At 37.0% G+C, this 21,189-nt stretch overlaps 1 protein-coding gene across 3 annotated transcripts in view; it reads left to right on the top strand.

The window, feature by feature from the left end:
* The window catches only part of CACNB2 (calcium channel, voltage-dependent, beta 2 subunit), an 84,707-nt gene that overhangs the window by 51,572 nt on the left and 11,946 nt on the right, over positions 1-21,189 (top strand). For 2 of the 3 annotated variants that reach the window (XM_010021336.1, XM_010021335.1), the window contains exons 6-9: positions 3,874-3,893; positions 7,145-7,225; positions 7,537-7,595; positions 10,612-10,721. In XM_010021336.1, the coding sequence (XP_010019638.1) occupies positions 3,874-3,893; positions 7,145-7,225; positions 7,537-7,595; positions 10,612-10,721 (270 nt within the window). Of the gene's footprint in view, positions 1-3,593; positions 3,728-3,873; positions 3,894-7,144; positions 7,226-7,536; positions 7,596-10,611; positions 10,722-21,189 lie in introns of all 3 variants that reach the window. The other variant, XM_010021334.1, reaches the window with a different exon arrangement.

Below are 21,189 nucleotides of genomic sequence, written 5' to 3'. Positions count from 1 at the left end.
TGCTGAACAAGAAATACCTTCTGGTACAGGAGAAAAAGCAGCAATAAGAATAAGAATTCCCAAGAGGTTTCTGCAGTAGCATCCAGAACGGCATTATTTTGTAATAACAGAAACTGTTAGTTTCACAGTTCTGATAATGAGGATGTGTCTCATGTAATTCTAGCATACTGGACATCATTTGCCTTCTGTGACAAATTTTTCAGAAATAATGTTTTGTTTTTAGAGCATCCACAGACAGATTTAACATTAGTTAGGTTGCATTCAAGAGGTAGAAAGCAAATACATGGTGAGTTGATGGAGGGAAAGCTTGCATCAGCGCCTCAAAAAAAAGTGTAGCAGAAGATTACTCCCCAAAAAATAAAATTCTATGACATTCAGCTGCTGTGTTGCTGGATGTTTTGTCTTCTCCTGAGAGAGAAAATGTGTATTCTGAGTACCTGAAATCTGAAATTATTAATGAATGTTGCTAATGCCTTGTCTACTGAGGCAAAGACATCTATTTTTCAATCATATTAGTTTATATGGAGCCTGGTCTAAAGAGCAGGCATCTTAAAATTATCCTGAAGATATTAAAGTATTTACATGGACGTTAAGAGAGAGACAGAAATTCAATCAAGTTATGATAGTAGTTTCATTTAGTTAAATTAATTGAAATAGATACCTGTCTTGTACAATGAATTTGTTTGTAACAACCAACTTCAGTAGTACAATCGCAGTTTGTTTATCGAAATTCCATTTAAGTTCCCTAACTGTCCTTTTTTTCATTTTTGGAAAATATCATTTTGGTTACTAATACGTGTCCATCACAAGCCTGTAGAACAAACCCAGGTCTTTTACCTTACGATGGCTTTAAACTGTCTTATTTACCTTTAAAGCCCAATTTTCAAGAACCGCATTAAGTGTCCATGGACCTGTGTTGCAAGTTAAAGCATCTGAAATGCTATAATATTCTCTTGTATCCTCAAAAAAACTTGAAGATCAGTATATTTCCAGATTGTTGCACAGAATTTAGATGTAAGAGAACAGGTAACATACTTAGGCTACTGACTGACTTGATTTGCTAGCCACCCTGGAATGTTCATTGCATTGAGTTGATTCTTCAGACAGTAGTTTTCAGAAAAATGGTTTTCTGGAGAAAGAAGGAAATCTGGTAAAGTTTATTCTGTTACATGGCAGATTTGGGGAATATCTATGAATAGTTCACATTCTGTGCACTTAGCTCTTAGCTTATCCTGTGATTTTAAGATTTTGGGTCTTCAGTATTTATATTTTTGCTTAAGACATCCTAAGATGGGTGGAAGAGGCATAGTTTGTGACTAACACAAAGACTCAGTTGACTCTGAAGTACAGTTCAATTATTCCCAGGCCTCCTCATTTTGAAAGTATAATAAATGACTAATACCTAAGTTATTTAATGAATTAAAGAGATTTTAGCAGAATAAATTAACCTCATTTTTTGACTTTGAGCCAGGGATTTTACTTTTTTTTTTTTTCCCAAATGAACAAAATGAAACAAACAAAAAACTAAACAAGAAGAAACAGTGAAAAAAAAAGCCCCCAAATTAAGAGGAGACACATAGCCATTTAGATAATATTCTATTGATATATTAATCAATCTATACAGTCCTTACAGACCACCAAACAGGGTGAGGATAATAGTGAAAATTACTTTGAAAAAAAACCCCAATGAACTAAAGATAATTAACAGTAAAAGAAGTATCACAGAGGGGATGTTACATAGTGTGAAGACTGAGACTGGAAAAAGAATATATTGATACGTAGCTGATCTAATATTGCATTTCTTTTTTACAGGAAAAGCTTAACAACTTTGGTTTTTCTTTACTGACGATTTTAGTTGAACACTATTATGCCTTATTATGAGTGATTTATAGCATCTGTGCTGGCCTGTAGTCAAGAAAAGATAATATGTTCTTTTTATACTTATGAAGAGGATGGAGGAACAGTGCTGCTAGAAGAAAATGTTATGTGATTTCTATAGCTGTTTTTAGGAGCAGTAATATAGAAACAGGGTGCGGATCTACTCACAGGCTTTCCTGGCAAAGGCAGGCTCAAAGGCACAGTTCTGAAACTCAAGGATTGTCAGGCATCATGGCATTAGATCTGTGAATAATTTCAGGGGGAAAATATACTTTACTCAAATAGAAGAGATCGCTGTCCCAAGTGCCTCTTAAATCAGTAGCTGCACGTAAGCTTGACAGAAATATTTATTTGTTGCATAATTTAATAGCACATGCCGCCGGATTAGTTGATGTCCCACTCATCAAGCAGCTGAAAGCAGGTCACTGAGGTGGTTTCGTAATAGTTTGTAATGATTAATTATGGGTTTGGAAAAAGACAGTGCAAATGATCTGCGTATAGATCTATTTAGAGTTAGATTCAGTTTGACATAATGGCGTGGCAAGATAAGAATGTGTTATGAGAGTGTGTCACAAGGTGGGTAAGATCTTTACACACCAGGGTGATGTTGTACACTGTGTTTGTGGATCACTTTTGTGTATTATTGGTTTCTAATGACAAATTTAATACAAATTTAATACATTACTTAAGATCAGGATTGAGCATTGTAAACAAGAAAACTTGTTTGTTTCGCAGGTGGTTAGCAGGTATCTGTTGAACTCAACATTCAGAATAATATGGCTTTGCATTTTGAAATGTGTTTATTTCTGAGTTCATGATGATCTTTGCTTAAACTCTTCTTACTTACTTGCTAAAGAGAGTAAATATTTTCTATTAATGATGTAAGTATTGTGTGCTGTATATTCTTTTGGGGTAGAGGTTGAACAACAATGGTTTATTGTATTCACTTCCATTTTGCCCTGCCTGCATCCTCACTCTTTACAACAGGATCCAGGTCTCTGAGACAAGCTGGGATCAATTTTCTCTCTTCTGCTACCCATTCTTTTTAGTTTTCACTATTTGTAGGTCTGTTTCTATTATTTCTAATAAATGTATTTTATGACTACTGTATATTTTTAGTTAAAATGGCTAAAAATGCCAATTGTGGTTCACCCTGAGATGTAGATATTATTGTATACAGGCTGATTTTATTTTCATACTGATTTTTCTTCTGTTTCTCAGTCTCCTATGGACATACTAGTGACATTTCAAATTTCGGTTGATGATACCCATTTTGAATTAGTGTTCATTGCTTTAAAGTAATTTAAATGTTGTTGGCCAAGTTCTGTTTTTCACCTTGATGAAAATCTTGTCTGTTCCAGTGAACTAGTTTGGATTTACTCTGGCGTAACCAGAACAGACTTGGCCATTGCTCAGTTTTGTAAGAGTAATTCTGTGTATATCTGATGTAGCTGTGTAAAAGGGGATCAAAGGAAAGTGTTACAGTAGCTGTTAGAGATTGCCTTCTGTCTTCTAATCCTAATGTACTGCACCTTTAAATTTTTCCCTTTGATTTATTGTGTTTTGTACTCATGGTTGATTTTTTAATTTTCATCTCTTTATTTATTTATTTATTACTCTGGACAGTTTTGTTTCTCTTTACCTGTTATTTCCTTTTTAACCTATCTTCACTTTCCCTGTCATCTGATAATTCTGAATTGTTTGTCTGTATATAGCTATAGACATAGATGCCACTGGCTTAGATGCAGAAGAAAATGATATTCCAGCAAACCATCGCTCCCCCAAACCCAGTGCAAACAGTGTAACATCACCCCACTCCAAAGAGAAAAGAATGCCCTTCTTTAAGAAGGTAACACCGACTTCCAAGCTCCCATCTGTCCACCTGCTCACCTGCACTGCGTCACATTTCTTAGTCCTGTTAACCGTCTGCGTCCTTTGACAAGCCAATAACATGCATGCTTTGTTGTTCTTTGTTTCTTTTCCATGCTGCTGTAGCTAAGCAGAAGCAGAAATCGGTAAGTTTATATCAACATTACCTGTGTTTATCCTGCCACTGGCATCATTAGCATTATTACCCCAGATTAATGATGCAGCTATTCTAGAATTAAGGTAGAAATGTATCTAGCTATTAGTGGATTCAGTACAAGAAAACAAACAGTGCCAACTTCAGTGCATCCGTGATACTGTTACAGTACTTATCATTTTTGATGGAATAATAGGACACACTTCGAAGGCCACCTAAAAGTAGAGAGAAGTGAGAAATGTATTTCTAACAATTCCATATAATACTTCTCTCTAGGGCATGCTTATTCTTTCTGTGTTTTTCAAGCTTTTTTCTCTTATTATTCAGTCTATTAAAGTCATTATTGGAACCTAATCGGATACTCAGGTTATACTTAGAAAACAGTCAAAACTGTTGTATTTTTAATTTAGTCAGTATTTAAACTTCTGATTTGCTAGGTGCAAAATCTGCAGGTGAATAAGACCAGTGGAAAACCACAGACTTGTTCTAGCGGTTTGCTTTGAGTTTTTTCCTGTTGTCATGTATAAATTATCAGCCAAATGTTCTCGCCATCCATCACTCAGACTTTTTTAGTAGCTCAGCTATTGGAAATGGTACTGGTGGTTCCCAGGAGAGCCAATGTCTCTCCATAGATAACCCAGATAACTACAGAATTATGCAATTGGCATCCTGTTACAGCAAACTGTAATATGTTTCTAGGATCTTGGCTGGAATAAGTTATCAAGACATTAGATAGGAGCCAAACTATGCAGCGAAATACCACATTTTTACTCTTTTCATTTGAATTCTTTAGTCTTCATAGATCATATTCATTTGTTTTAACCACTTAAATCTACAGGTAACAACAGACTATTATAGTGATTATAAACAGTTCCAAGTGACAGTGTTGCCTGTGCTGTGGACACTCTCATGTTTAGTAAATAGAACTTTCTCTCTCTTTTCTTTTTGAACTCTTTCAAATAATATTGGATCCTTGTCATTTCCAAAGTCACCAGTGTTTGCTTCAGTAGGGGTTGTTAAGTACCATATCATTCACAGCCCACTATGGAAATGAACAGCAGTTTCTTGCTTCTGAGTAATTTTTTACTTAATCATATTTATAAACAACTATAAATGATAAGGAAGAATAATACATGGTGACGTGTATTAGATGCTCTCTTGCATACGCATCTTTCAAAGATGAAGCTTCTAGATGGACCACCTTGGACGTGGATGGTGGCTATTCCTATCTTGCTCTTCATTTTTTCCTTCCGTATCAGAATCATTACTGATTATAGTGGGTTTGGTAATACTGAAATTTACAGTAAATACTGGGTAGGCATCCCAAACTAGCCTGCATAATCAAACCACTGAGCAAAAGTCATATGCTCAAAACTATGCTAGTTTTTATTCTGAGTTCATATTTGAATGTAAATCTGCAAGTGAAAGCTGTATAGCGCAGTGCCAGTCCCTTAGAAAATGTTAGATTCTGTAATGCTAAATTAAAGAACTTTAATGCTTTTATTAGATAACTTTTACGCCGTTTTCTGCTGACAGCTTCATTGTTTCAAGCTGTAAAGATTAGAAGGGGGAAAAAAAAAAGCCTGTTTCAACAGAACAGATCTTAAAAATAGCCCATATTCCATCAAATAAGGTAATTTCTGTGCTTTCCCTCATTTTCACATAGCTGGTTAACTCTTAGCTTGAATACCTTCAATTGAGTCAGCCACGTTAAGACAAAATCTTTTGCATCAGGACACTCATGCTATAAGCACTTACCTATCTGCAATGAATTTTTCTTAGGATCTGTCTCTAATTTGCTTATCAGATTATTAGTAATGTTAGCAAGAACAGTGGAGGGCTATATTTTGATACTGTCACAGCATAATTGCAGGGTTTTCCTTTGAAATGTGTCAAGTCAGATTCTGCACTATGTATAATAAATTCGTTTCACATGCTTATGATGCCTTGGGCACTGGTATTCATTCTTATGTTACTAATTATCTGGTTAAGCTACAGGTAACGAAAAAAAGATAAATATTGTAGAAAAACATTCACAAAAATGTTTTCCATGTTTTAGACTGCTTTAGACTGCTGCTTGTGTAGCATTTTGTGCTGTCACCGTATTAATGTCTGTCTGTGTGTTTTTGTGTTTTGGAATGTATATATTTATTATAATGTTATTGTGAAACACCTTGGGATATGTTGAGTACTGAAACAAGGAATGACTGTATTCAGTGATCTTGACTGATGTACTTGTGTGATGTAGGTGTATGAAAAACAGATCTGGCGTAGCTTTTTCCATATCATCAACATGTTCTTGGGTTTGGGTTTCAATTGTTTTTTTGTCTAAGACAAAGATAAACCAAACCCTCCCTTACAAACAAAAAACGAGTTCTGATAAGACTAATTCTTGGTGATGTGTATTAAATAGACATTTATTAAAGAAAAAAACAGTTTGATTTTGATATCAGTATAAATTCTTTTACAAACTTTGGAAGCAGACAGTCTTTTTATCTTTGTATTTTAAAATACTTTCTTATAAATTGTGCACAATACATCAGTAAGTAGTTTGGTGAATATTGTACTAACAGAATCCATTCTTGGGTGGTAATAGCAACTTCCCAAGTGGAAGGATTGCTATCCCAAGCTCTCTTTATGAAAGTTTTCTAGAAATACTAACTTGATCAGTCATTATTGTGATTTCATTTGCAAGTAAATTGCAGATGCAAATCTCAAAGTCAGACTGCAAGTGCTCCCATGGGAATTTGCAGTGGTGTCACAATGTTTTGTCAAGCAGTGGGCAGATCTGAACATAAAAAGAGATGTGTTATGCTTTTCCCACCCCTTTTGTTTTATTTTTCTCTTGCACAATTTGCCTACATTAATATTTTACTGGGAAACAGATGTCACAGCTCTAGAGTCAATCATTTAAAATCATTAACTGTTGGAAATAACCTTTTCAATTTACCAGTTAGGAACTATGAAGTGGGACATGTGAATGTCTCCAGAATAAGTTTTTGTATCTATCCAGAATAAATATGAAGACAGTAGGAGAACTGAAAGTCAAAGAAAAGCTTTTTCAAAAGAAATCCCTGAGCCTATTAAGTCCTTATCTTGTACTACCAGTTTTCGGGAAAAGTTAACGAATCCGTGTTTCCTGTGTTGGCGACATCACTGGAAATTCAGAGTTCCTAACATTGTAAGTAACGTGTAACACTTTCTCTGGGTCCTGTGATGCTGAAAGCTTTTTCTGTTTTGCAGACAGAGCACATCCCTCCCTATGATGTAGTGCCTTCTATGCGACCAGTAGTTTTAGTGGGACCTTCTCTGAAAGGATATGAGGTAAGTGATTGTGTGAACGGTTTTATTTTGCCAAAAATATTGTGCCGCATTTGTATTCAGATGTTCAAAGATAGTTAAGCTGAATAACATCATTCATATCATAGACAAAAATCTAGACAGTTTTTACTTCTACTAGATAGCTGCTTATTAGTATTTCATTTCGTATCAGAATTCAAACTAAGAATAAATTACATTCCAATCCTAATATTCAGGTATATACTATTTACTGTCAATTTATTATGTATCGTATTGAGCATCAAGTATTATGAATTTCTCATGTGATTATTAATAGGTTGTTTGTTTGCTTCTAGGTAACAGATATGATGCAAAAAGCATTGTTTGATTTTTTAAAACATAGATTCGAAGGGCGGTAAGTACTTTGCAATGCAAATCTACCTGAGTTCAGGTCCTGTTAGGTACTACCAAGATATAATGACATTCTTTTTGTAGAAAATTAGTAATGACAGCTAATTCCTTTATCAGCGGATTGGTAGATTCCTTAGCAGAGGACACTGAGGCTGTGTTCGCAGTGGGAAGTGTTGAGAGAGGAAAATAGGATGTCTTCTTCTTGATGACTGTGATAACCACACTCCAAATTGCCAAATATTTATGTACAGATTTAATAAATGTGTACTCTTAAAACATTATTTTGCTTAAGTATTTTTCAAGTGATACCTCATCAGCACTTCCTGGGTTCTGCACAAGTTGACGAGGGCCACCATTCCTTCTCAGCTATAGGTTTTTACAGTGGCAGCTACCCTGGAAAGAGGGATAGGAGATTCAGACTATCTAATATACATGATTGTCAAACCCTTGATCTCTCAAGATGGAAGCTTGGTTTGACAGTGGTGCTGGACTCTATAATGGGAAGACTCAAAAGGAGTGCTGGGGGCAGGCAGTCCCCACATTACTGAAATATGGTCACTCTTGGTGGCAGACAGGCTGCACTTTGCTGGATTTTGATATGAGTGCTGTTACAGCCTGTGCCCCACAGGCAAGGTCCGATCTGATTTGTATTTGAGCCTCCAGGCATTACTGTAGTACAAATGTCAAATGATGATCCATCTCTAAAAGCAGTGGCATGTTCTGTAATTAAACGTCACAGGCCCATGGACAAGAGACATCAGGTGCATTCTCTACATGTGATTCTATTCCTACTGGATCAGGCTCCGGATTAGTATGTGCTAGTGGGTTGATGTTTGGGAGGAAAAAATTGAGAAAACTGGAAGGTCTTGTTATAATATCTGTAACTTCAGTGAATGTTCTATTCCATTTGGAAGTGGGCAGAGTGGTAACACCATTCTGTCTGTCTTGGTGCTGTCAAACTTTCAAGAGGGAGCTTGAAGTTTTCAGTCAATAGCTTCAGCTCTTTAAAATACCAGACATTATGGTTTTAGCTGTTGTATTTTCTCAGTCAGAGTGATGGTGTTGATACCTAACCACTTAGTAGTCCCTCTTTATATTAGTCAGAGTTCTCAAATCTTAGATATGTACCTTTAGAATTGGAAGTTAACAAAATAATGAGTGTTGCAAGCAGAAAAAACGTGTCTTTATGTCTTGAAATATTTTAAAGCGTATCTAATAATCAGTTGTAGATCCAGTTGTGTCAGGGTGAATCCACAAATGCTGATGTCTCAATACAGTTGATGTCTATAGTAGCAGATTTGAAGCATCCCAAACTTCAGTAACAATCTGCATTGGTACTCGAGGTCCCCAGCAAATTTGTAAAGGAGATTCTAAGACTCATGCTACTGTTTTCACTACTACTCTGCTGTCAAGCTGTCCCCACTCTCATTGTATGAGCATACATGCCCTTCATTTTGAGAGCAGGCTTGTTCTTCCTCATGCTGTGTATCTCAAAAGACATTAAAATGACCTTGAAAAGGTATTAAAATAGCTTAAAATGAAAAAAAAAGTATCTTAAAATGAAAAATAACGTTTTTAGACTGATAATTCTAGCTTTGTTCAATATACCATAATTATATTTGAAAAAGGGAAAAGTTCTTTCTGTTGCAAGTAGAAAGGACAACTGGAAAAAAAAGGAAGAAAAAAGCTGTAGAAGCTTGTAGTGCTCATCAATTAGCAAATAAAGAGAAATAATGAGTACCTAAATACATGTTGGATTTCATTTCAAGCTAATGGCATTATCTTTGAGGAGCTGAGCCAGAAATCAAATCCTTATTTATGTTTTCAGCTTAAGTTAAATTTCCAAAATTATGTTACTAATCAGTATTGTGCAAATAATTCTGTTTTTCTGTCTTAACTTCTGGCTTTTTTACATTTTGTAGGGGTTTAGATAAATATATACACATGTTGAGTTCACTGGAAAATGACCTATTTGGTTACATTTCAGATGAACAGCATCTGACTGCTTGCTAGAGAGGAGCCCACCCTGTTCTTAGGAAATCCATTTCCTCCTTTTAAATTGCAAATAAAATCTTACAAGGAAGAAGAAGGGAATATCATCTGTCTGATTTAACTCTCAGCACTGGAAAAATGTGACCCCTAAACCTCATTAGGCCAGAGAGTCTGAAAGGGAATTTATCCAAAGGGTGCATTTTGACCCTGTAAAGCAAAACAAACCCAGTTAACTGTTTTCCTAGGAAAAAGAATATGCAGAAGGTTATGTAGGAGGTCACTGCAAACAACTGGAAGTAACCACTTCTTTTTTGGCTCATCTTTTCTCATAAACACAAAACTGAGCCTGCCAGAGCCCAGAGTTTTTGTTTGCATGCTTCTCTGTGGTTGCAGTGACCGTTTTTAGGTGCCCAGCATATTGCTGTATCTTTCTGGAAAATTATAGGTAACTCTTTCACTCTGTTAATAAACATGTGCTAGTAAGCTGAGCAATAAAAAATAGAGTTATATGGCTGTACTACCAAGCTTTACCTTGACCTATTAACTCTGTATATCCCTATATGTCTTACAGGTATGGTTAAAGTAAGCCAGGATGTTATTCAGTACCTTTCAACAAATTAATCAAAATCAGGGAAGAGCAAAACCGGCCTGTTCATAGTGGGGACACTGGTGCAAAGTCTAACCATATCAGGCCTGGAGCCCCCAAGGAAGTCTCATCTTCTGCAGCATGTTTCTAACCTCCTTCTGCCTCCCTTCTGACCAGACACGTGTAGTTTTGCAGTCAGCGGTCGTAGTGCATTTAAGTACCGTGCAGAAAGGGGGGTGTCTTATCAATAGTTCTCATAACAGTATCAGTGAGATAATGTTTCTTCTCTGTTCATATTGTGCAAAGTATACTGTGCTGCTGAGAACTTCTTTTTTTTTGTAGTCTTAGCCATATTCTAGTGTTAAATGAGTCCCTTCTTGTCCCCACATCCCTGCAAGATAAATAACATTCTGTTCTATTTCACTGTATTTTATTTTTGCAGTATATCAATTACAAGAGTCACAGCAGACATCTCGCTTGCCAAACGCTCAGTATTAAACAATCCCAGTAAGCATGCGATAATAGAGCGATCTAACACAAGATCAAGCTTAGGTAAGTACCTATGACTGTGCTGTCTACAAATCGGCTGTAAAGTATTCTACTCTCAATTCATATGTGTAATCTAAAAATAGCCTTCTCTCTGCTGTGAGAAAATCACGATTCCTGTAATTCAGAAATCTTGGCACTAGAAATCATTTTAAATCACTACCAGGTAAACTTCATATAGTGCTGATTATTGGTTTATCCTGCTTATGTTCAGTTTTCGGGTTTTGCTGTTTGCCTCAGTGGGGAGAAGTAGCCATCCGTAAAGTAAATAAAGTCTAAAGAGGTGTTCTGGTTGAATAGAAGTGATGGTTTCAGAATACCTGAAATTATATGAATATTATTGATACTATGCATTATCTTTGATAATATTACTAGTAGTGATAGCTACTGATACTAGACCTGAAAAAAAATATGGAAATACACATTTTCAGAATTTTGTATCAATTTAAACTAATGCTGAGATTGGTACAGAAAATGAAGGATGTAGAAGAGGAGACATTGTTAAAAACTATATAGTTAGGTTCATAGCATGCATATCTGTCATCTTACATTAGTCTTTTTGTACTGTAGTTTGTCCAGTTATGTAAGTAATTCAACAGTTATTAGCCAGAAAGAAAAACAAGCTTAGCTGGGAAGATGTAGCTAAGTGTCACCAGTTACAGTACAGGTGGCTTCTCTTGCCTAAAAAGTTTGAATTCCCTTTCTTGAAAATTTGCTTCTTAAAACCCTTGCTTTCAGCTATGTGGAGGCTGTGAATCTTTACTTGCAAGTAGGTTGATAGCTTCCAAGTATGTCTTATTTTAAGTGTTTTCAAATGTCAAAATGTAATGTACCGTAACAACATAATGAATGTTTACACACAAGAATATTCTTCTATGTGGATTTCAGTCTTGTCATCAAGGTCTGTTTAATAATCTAATGAAAAGAGAAAGTGTCACTTGTTTTGAACAGAACTGAAAATTGGTAATAAGGATATAGGTCATGCAGTCGTGGAACAAACGAAACCATGGTGATTTATTTCCCAATCTGAAGATCAAAGCATGTGCAATTTTGTGCAATACTACACAAATATATGCAGCAGTACAAAGCATATCATCTATTTCTCATATTAAAATATTTTCATATATGTAAAACAGCTATCATGAAAAATTATACAGGAAAAAATCTATAAAAACTAAATGCAGCTCAATTGTATACACCTTTATCTCATAGAGAACCTTACCCTTAAGAATATCAGTATCTTTTCTTTGGGCTAAAGTATTTTCTTGATAGAGGTATTTAAAATGGAAGCTCTGACAGAACCTCAGTTGGAGACACCCAAATGTGATTATGAATATATGTAAATATGAAGATAGATAGATAGATAGAGATGTCTCTTGTATTTGTAACAGACCTATTACTATTGTCTAAAATTTCCTGCTACATGTCAGGTTTTCAGTTACCTATAATTGTTCTAAAAATTAGCTGATTTATGAAAGAATTTTGAATTCTTTTGGGAAATATTATTAAAGCAAGTAGGTCATGTTAAAACTGAAGTTAGGGCAAAAATTAATTTTACCTATGTTAAAATATTCTCAAAACTTTTTTTTTTGTTACCCCAGAAGCTGTAATACTCACATTCTTCTAATAACCTAACAGGGTTTTGAAATTTGGTAGTAAATTAAAAAGGGTTTCATTTACATGTTTCTGGGCATTCGTCATTAAAATAATGAGAAAATTTGACCAAATTATTGGAAGCTGCAACTAACACACACCAAACTTTCCGTCTGAATTACTTAAAGACTCAGCTCTCTCTGGGCAAGGTCCAGCAATAATGCTGAGCAGAAGTAGCCCCAGCAGACTGGATCAGGGCAGCCAAGCAGAACTAAAGCTGGAAGGTGCTCATCTTTCAGCTGTCAATCCCTACTTTGCTGTGCAGCATGAACGAGGGTATAGAAAGTTTTTTACTTTAAAGATGTTCAACTGGAGGAGCAGATTAAGGGAGAAAAGCAAGTCGTGAAAATCCATTATTGAAAAGGTTGGATATATGGAATACAAACTGGTATAATTGAACACACTGGTGAAGTACCTCCAAGGTCCATGCTCCAGAGATGAGGTAAACCATGGGAGGAAAAGAAGGAGCCAGGAAGGAAGTCAGGGTGGGAAATGATGTGGCGGTGGGTTAGGAGGAGAACTGAGATACAACAGAACATCCTGGAGTCAGAAAAGGGAACTGCTTTTGTAAGGTGGCGGGAAAACCCTTGTGCAAGGCAAAATATAGAAAGTATAAGGAGTGTTACAGCCTGTTCCCTTGCTTGCCTGCAATGCCTGCCTCATTTCTACCTCAAGGTAGAAATAGAGTCAGAATTAGAAAATATCACTGCAGCCTGCTGGTAGGTGGCCTTTATGAGCAATGGCTCATAAAGAAGATGACAGCATACTACTGCTGCGAGTTACTTAGTCGGCTGAAGTAGCAGAGGTGAGTGGCAGTATCACACCATGTAGTGGAATTTTTATTTTTTGGTTTCTGTGATGGATTTGCTATAAGTCAACAAAAAATGCTATTAAAAGAATATTATTAGGTTTAAAAACTCAAGTTGTGCAAAATAAAGGTTAGGAAGTAATAGTAAGAAGATTAACTGTGCAATTTCTCAGTATTTTTAGGTTATGTATGCTGTGATTCAGTCTTTGGTTATGCGTTTAAGATTATTTTTCCACCGGTGCTCTGCCTTAGTTGTTGGGTTTTGGTTTTTTTAAATGTATAAACTAATGCAGGGAATTGGAATTGCTTAGTGAATTGCTGTTTTGCTTGCTATGGAACTCATACAGTGAATGAAGCAAGTAACTTCAGGAAGGCAAATGATGTTCTCTAAAAGCACGATATGACCTTTGCAATTTAAATTTAGGGGCAGCAGGACAGGGCATAGTGATCTGACCAAAACTTTTTGTGGCATTAAATCAATCAGGAAAGATTTCTCAGATCCAAGACCAAATTCCTGATCAACCTAGTTGATTCTACGATTCTATGATCATTTGTAGAAGTACTAATCATTGTGACTGAAACTGCAGTTCAGGCTTTGAACCTGTCAAACGGTAATGTATGTCATCAAAATCAGCACATTGCATGGTAATGCACTGATTGGAAAACAAACGGTACTCTATGGAATACTGGTTGGGTATCTTATGAAATACCAGACTTACAGCTCTTCATTCCCAAGATGTCCTCCTATTTTAGGCTCTCCTTTTTGCAGACATTTAACTGGGAAGTTATTCTTTTCCTTTCCAGCCTTCTCTCAGATCAGTACTGATATCACGTACTGACAGTACAGAGCCGTGTCAGGAATATCCTGAGTCTTAGTGCTGACTTCTAAGAGGAGCTTCAAGGTTATGTTCCATTTTGGAAGAAAGAATCCCCAGAAATCAGGATTTCCAGAAGGATGGCTTCCATTTTTCTAGTCTGAATGTAATTTTTACTATGGTAATTATGCTGAAGAATAAGACACTATTTCTAAAATCAACTCCCCAGAATTAGTGGTAACTTGTGATTGTTCTATTTAGAAAATATAAATTCATCTTCTCAACTAACTGAAATGTTCAAAGTGAAAAAACATTTTGTTGCACCAGAGAAATGCCACCACAATAAGTTCCATAAAATAGCCTACAAATAATTTATTCATTCTGTTTTTAGAGAAAGATTAGAACAGTGTGCTCTAAATGAGATGTGAGACACATACTTGACAATGAAGAGAAAGTAACTGATTAAGTAGCTGTTTATCAGTTGACAGTGTATGGGGTTGTGTACTGATTGAAACAGCAGCCTTGCAAAACAACTTACGTTTCTTATAATACAGACCACAGAAGGTTTGATTAAAGCTTGGCATTTCCTACTTTATTAGTATTAGTTTTACAGCCAAATAATATTTCATTCTAATACAAGTTTCAGTCACAGATAAATCACTGAGTCAGGACTCAGGTTACAGTAGTTCTTTTCTAGTATCTGCAGTAGGTCTGCTGAGGGGCCCTGGGACATTAATTCTTTCTCTACCATCATTTTCCCTTGTATACAATAATAAGGCCTTTTCTTCACATCACTGGCGAAAAAAACCCAACCCAAACAAAACAAAAACAAAAGGCAGAATTTTAGCAAATGTTAAATGACATAGTTCTGGTCCAGGTATTTAAAAATGGTGTTTATTGCAATGAAATTTGATCTTGTTAATGAAAAACAGGGTTTGGTTTGGTCTGAAGGAGTCTTCTAGCTGCAGGGCTGGCTGGCTGGCTCTCTCCTCCTCAAACAGTTAGTGGCACATGGGCGGAGACCCGTGTGTTCATTTCTACATCTGGTATCATTTAAAAACAGCTTTTTATTATAGCACATATAGCTCCCCGAAACTACTTTATGTTAATCCAAATCTGTCCCCCCTTTCAGGTTCAATGGGAAGCTATTCCTTTACTCACCCACCTTTGTGTAGTGGTACCTCATGCAGCTAGGCAGTTAAGCTACTGATGTATCCCTCAGTTAATGCTCATGTTTGTGAGCAGCAGTAGCAACTGCAGCAGAGAAGGCTATTTCTTAGACTTTTGAAAATCCGTTGTTGGGTTTTACGTAAGTATTACTTTAATAAGTGTTATGTTCATTAATTAACAAAGTACAGAGGTAATGTACTTGATATATTAATATAAAATACTTTTTAATGGGAAATAAACTAACATCTTTATGAGAACTCTTACCTTATCACCCAATACAGATTTGCAGTATTGTGCATATGGCTTATATTTGTGTATAGCCCAGTGAACAGTGGAGTAAGCGCCATTATTTGGAACTGATTTACTAGATAACCCAGAATTAGTTTCAAGGAGGCATAGACAAACAATGTGATAATCAGGAGTAGGAATTGCCATGAGGAACTGGATTTACAGGATTATAGGGAGGTCTCAATGGGCTTAATGTTATACACCCCTATTGACTGAAAGTTTGCTTTTGTAAAGGAATCAGTTAAAAATAGACTTGAGATTTGAGTCATTGGAAACCAATGCCACCACTGAATATTGTAGTGTAAAACTAATGTATCTAAGAATTTTATAAAAATAATATCTGGCTTGCGAAGATTTAGAAGGACAGTACAGTCTTACTCCTCTCCTATATGAGAGCTTATTTTGTATATAACAAGAAATGTTTGCTTCTATATACTGTTACAGGTTTAACATGTGAAATACTAGAACTAAATTTAAGGAAATGGCATTTGTTTTATTTCTTTAAAAGCCTAGAAAAAATACGTATTTTTGAAAAGACTTTTCTCTCCAAGAAAGTACAGTACATGGCTAAATCCCATTCACCCGAAGATCAGTCCCAGTTGGCTTAGTTAAATTTCTGTATGTACACATGCTGTTTGCAGAAACTGCTGAACCAGCTTTGTGCTTTTGCTGCATTTCTTTGTCAGAAGGATCCAACCCTTTTTCTTGTTGTTTCTGCGTATGTTACACTTGTTATAACCTTACCTCATGCTGTATGCTTTGTACAAGAACCTGATTGTCTTGGCTTTTTCCATTCTTTGCTTCATTAATGCTCTCCCCTTCCAGATGTTCTGGGTATGTATACAAGCTTGCAAATTACTTTTCCTGCTGTTTTGTGTTCAGTGCTTTATTGTACCTCACAGAACCACTGTGTGTTTCTCACAGCTGGCTCACTGACAGAGAAAAGCTAATCCTGTACTGTGTTGCTAAGTATTTCTTTTGGAAAATCTTGCTGGTTTTCCGTATTTATTTTTAAGTAACTCTAAAAATAAAGTTGAGATTGACAAGGAAACACTAAAGATTAAGTTTTCCACTGTAAATTTCTAAGGTATGTGCACCTAATCTGCATATTCTAACACAGACATGTGAATAGTGATGTAAAATATGTCATTGTGTATCTGGTAAATCGATTGCAGTCAAATGGCTGGGAATCTGTTTATTTACTTTCTGTGTGCACATGCAGTAACGTGTTGGGCATTGCATGCACTCAATTTGCATGTGCAGTTGAGTGCCTACCTTTGGGAATTTGTCTCTAGAAAGTGTACTCGCCTCATTAAGTTTGTATCCCCGAGTTTTGATTCTGAAAGTGAAACATAAATGCTTGAAGAAATAGTAGGGGATTAGCAGTGCAAATTTCAGTTTTCTATTTTTATTTTCTTGATATCAATGTGAAAAGCAGTTGAATGCTTGAAACTGTGGTAACAATTTATTATATATGTAATATATAATGTGTGTATATATCTCTACACATTTTATATATATATATATACATATGAATGATAATGTTACTATGTATTTTCCATGTTTGGTAAATATGTTTGACAGCTGTTTTATGTGATAAGTTTTAAGTAAATGTTTCCCCAACTATAGATTAAAAATAAAAAGAGTGCTAAGCCTTATAAAGATCCTTCCCTACTTACAGAGGCTATGGAACAGGAATGCAAAACTGGGACTTACCCAGGAGTGTATTTTCTTTCCAAGTCTCAAGGATCTAACATAATTTTTAAAGAGAAGGTGGTGTTCAGTGTGTTATGGAAAATCCTGATTGTCCCTTTATGATTTTATCTTCAAAACAGCTTGGAAAAATATCCAGAACTCTCACTCGCAGTCATTAAATCTTCAAATATGGTAATCTGGTAAACCTGAACCAGCCGTGGAAAAGAATGCTGTAATGTAGCAGCCAAGAGCTTTTGGGTTATTGTGGGAGTGTGGCTACACTTCTTTTTGCACATGGGTGGCGAAAGAATAGCATGAAGATCCTGAAGCTGTTATAGTTTATCAGACTCGTACGTCTCCAAATGCTCTTATCCTGCTGGACCAGCTTTGATTTTGTTAACATCTAAGGTCAAAGTCTCTGTAATGAACCTCTGTAGCCCCAAACATAAGAAGGATGTGGAACGTTGGAGTGAGTCCGGAGATGGTCCACAAAGGTGATCAGAGGGCTGGAGCACCTCTCCTTATGAAGAAGGGCTGAGAGCTGGGCTAGTTCAGCCTGGAGAAGAGAGGGCTCTGAGGAGACTTAGAGCAGTCTTCAGTATCTAAAGGGGGTTTACAAGAAATACAGAGAGCTTTCTTCACAAAGGCATGTAGGGATAGGACAAGGAGTAATGGTTTTAAACTGAAAGAGGTCAATATAGATGAAATACATCACTGTGAGGGTGGTGAGAGAGCTTTCTTCACAAAGGCATGTAGGGATAGGACAAGGAGTAATGGTTTTAAACTGAAAGAGGTCAATATAGATGAAATACATCACTGTGAGGGTGGTGAGACACTGGCACAGGTTTCCCAGAGGAGTTGTGGCTGACCCAGGCCTGGATGTGAACTGAAAGAGGTCAATATAGATGAAATACATCACTGTGAGGGTGGTGAGAGAGCTTTCTTCACAAAGGCATGTAGGGATAGGACAAGGAGTAATGGTTTTAAACTGAAAGAGGTCAATATAGATGAAATACATCACTGTGAGGGTGGTGAGACACTGGCACAGGTTTCCCAGAGGAGTTGTGGCTGCCCCATGCCTGGAAGTGTTCAAAGCCAGGTTGGATGGGGCTTGGAGCAACCTGGTCTAGTGGAAGGTGTCCCTGCCCATGGCAGGGGGATTGGAACTGGATGATCTTTAACATCCCTTTCAACCCAAACTATTCTATGATTCTGTGATAATAACTAAGATACTGGATAGGTGAATAGGCAGTAGGTGGATAGGTGAATGAAATATTTTTAGCAAGTTAGCTGTTTGCCTAAGAATACAGTTTTGTTTCCCTTAAAACTACTCACATCTGCAGGTTGAATTGATGCGGTATTTTTTCTTTCTCCTAGGCTTATGGAATGGATAAGAAGTTGGTGTGTGTGTCCTCATTTTATCCATGACTAAGGGTTTTGGTTGTTTAACCATAATGCGAAGAAGTCTGTGTTCATTTCTGTTCTCTGCTAACAGAGGCATAAATTCATAATTTCCATCACCATGACAGGGCTATGATCGACAGGGCTATGATCACCAGGGCTGTGGTGGTTGTCAGTTGGCCCTGCTGAGTCTTATGCACTTTGCATAATAATTAAACTTTTCCTGAAGAAAGAACTGGAATCCATATGTTTTGCCTCCCACTCTCAGCATCAGGCCATAGAGTCAGTATCTCCCACTCAGTGGATATGCAAATGTTTTACGAGTGGCACACCATCAGCAGGAGGGGTTGAATAGCCAGTGATGGACTGGTTCCACATCCTATCTGTGAGAAGGGCTAAGCATTTTTATTTATGTTTTGTTCTGAATAAAGCAACAGACCCAGGGAACACTTACTTAGTGTCTGTGTATGGACCAGAGCTGTAAAAGCCTGTAGCACTGCACTGAGTAATGAAGCGTGGTGAAAAGAAAAGTTAGTGCTAGGCTGACATGATGATATCCATTCTGAACTCTGCAGAGATGCTTGCTTGGTCCCCTGGGCAAAATAAATGTTAGACTGCTTCTTTGCCCAGTCTTAACTTTCCCAATTACTAACAGAGCATAGGGGAGCTTAATGGTGGCAGCAGTGATATGTTGCTGCATAACTTCTTCTGGAACAGCTGCTGTTCTGTCTGGCACGGTCATGTCAGGGCAGCTCTCCCCTGCACAGTACTCATCCACTCATCTTTCTGCTGCAATCCACTGATTTCAAGCTTTTCCATTCACAGGCCATTAAAATTTTCTTCCATTTTAAACCTGGCATAAGAAGCAGCATTCTATGAATGCTATTGTTTTTCTAGCCCAGAGAAATAGGCGAAGAAGTAGACATCTTTATGTGCTATTTTGTATTTTTAAATGACACTATCTGGTTTATATTTTCACATAATTACAGTATTGCATTTCAGGAGATGTTAGTCCATTATAAATAGATCTTGGTTATGTTGAGGTTTCCAGACATCACATTATATCTGTCAATACCACTTGGATGTGTGTGTGCATTCAAGGCCATCTGAATTCTGTCTAAACTGGGCCTCTGCAGGCAGGAAGAGGGAAACCCTGTTTTCCTGCTGCCCCTTAACCCACAGGTCCCCTTCAGCAGAGCACAGGCGGGAGAGAGCACAAGGCAGAGCAGCAGACATGCTCTTCTCCTTTCTGCCTTATCCCTTACATTATAGGAGCCCCATCTGCTAGGCATGAGTAACACATGCAGCCACTTTCCCTAGAAAATATTGTCATCCTCCCACTCCAACTCTCCCCTTTTTATGTAACAAGCTAGTGGCTAAAGGATTTGGTTGAGACCAGGGAAATGTGAGTATATTCACAAAGCTACATTTATGTTAGAAATTTGATGAAACCACCTGTAATCCAGGTGTCTTCTAGCCCATTGCCTGAGGATTAAGAGCATTTATTCCCTCTTACTTGCTTATGTTCCCCTCTAAGATTTGTTTCTTCTTAGCTAGGTATGCTGGTGGGGAGGCACAGAGGCTTCTACTCCCCAGCATTGCCATGTGTGTGGAGCAGGATCCTTAATCCTGCCCAGAGAACACGGGCTGAACCTCCCTGGCTGGGAAGGGATGGAGCCAGCTGTTCCCTGCCCAGCATGACCTGTCTACCCAGAGGAACCCTGGTGCTTTAAGGGAACAAAAGGGAAGAAAGAGGCCAATCACTTACATACACATGGGGTTTCTTACTGGCTTGCTCTGACTGCTCACACACTGTGTAGCTTTCTAGATCACCCTCGGTAACATCTCAAGTCTCTCCACTTTGTGTACAGCAAGCACAGACATCTAATGTAGTCTGGCATAGCCTGCTGTGGCCAAGGGCCTGCATTCTGGATAGTATAACACCTAATGTAAAGTGATTTTGCCCACAATATAAACGTGTATACACACGTGCTCACAAATTAAAATTTAAAATTTGAATTCTGGCAGTCTAGCTCATGGTTTACTTGTTAATCAAGAGGTGTGTGGGCACAACTCAGTAGTCATTGCTTCCTTTTTGTTTTTCTTTTTTCGTATTCTTGGATTTCAGATATGACCTTTATCCATTTTTTAGCAATTTTTTTTGTGCAATACTTTATTCTTTTAAGGCACTGGGGATATATAACATTTTTTTTTCTTTTCCCTTCTTTTTGGAATTCCTGAGGCTGCCTTAAACTTCTCGTTTCTTTAATTTTCCTCATAGAATTTAGTGATTAAGTATCGCTAAGTAAGTGTGCTTGTAAAAAGAATTGGCATAAGAAAATTCATGGCTACTCATACCTGTTCCCCTTAATTTATAAAATTATTTGAAAGCCATTTGTGTAAAGTGTTGTTAAGCATTTTTATATGACATGCATTGAAATAGGTATGTTCTTTTCATGCTGTACATCTATAATATCAGGAGCTTTGTTTGGAGAAATAGAATGCTTTGTGGCTATTGCAGTCCAAGTAATAACTTAGAGTTCTGTTTCTGTGAACAAAACAGTGCCGCTCATACCACAGACAAGTACACAAGGTCGAATTGAATAGGATATTAAAGTCATACCATACTCAATCAGTGGCACAT

This window comes from Nestor notabilis, unplaced genomic scaffold (assembly GCF_000696875.1).
Source record: "Nestor notabilis isolate BGI_N333 unplaced genomic scaffold, ASM69687v1 scaffold8539, whole genome shotgun sequence".
In the NCBI taxonomy this organism is placed as follows: domain Eukaryota; kingdom Metazoa; phylum Chordata; class Aves; order Psittaciformes; family Psittacidae; genus Nestor; species Nestor notabilis.
This window is presented reverse-complemented; position numbering and strand designations above follow the sequence as displayed.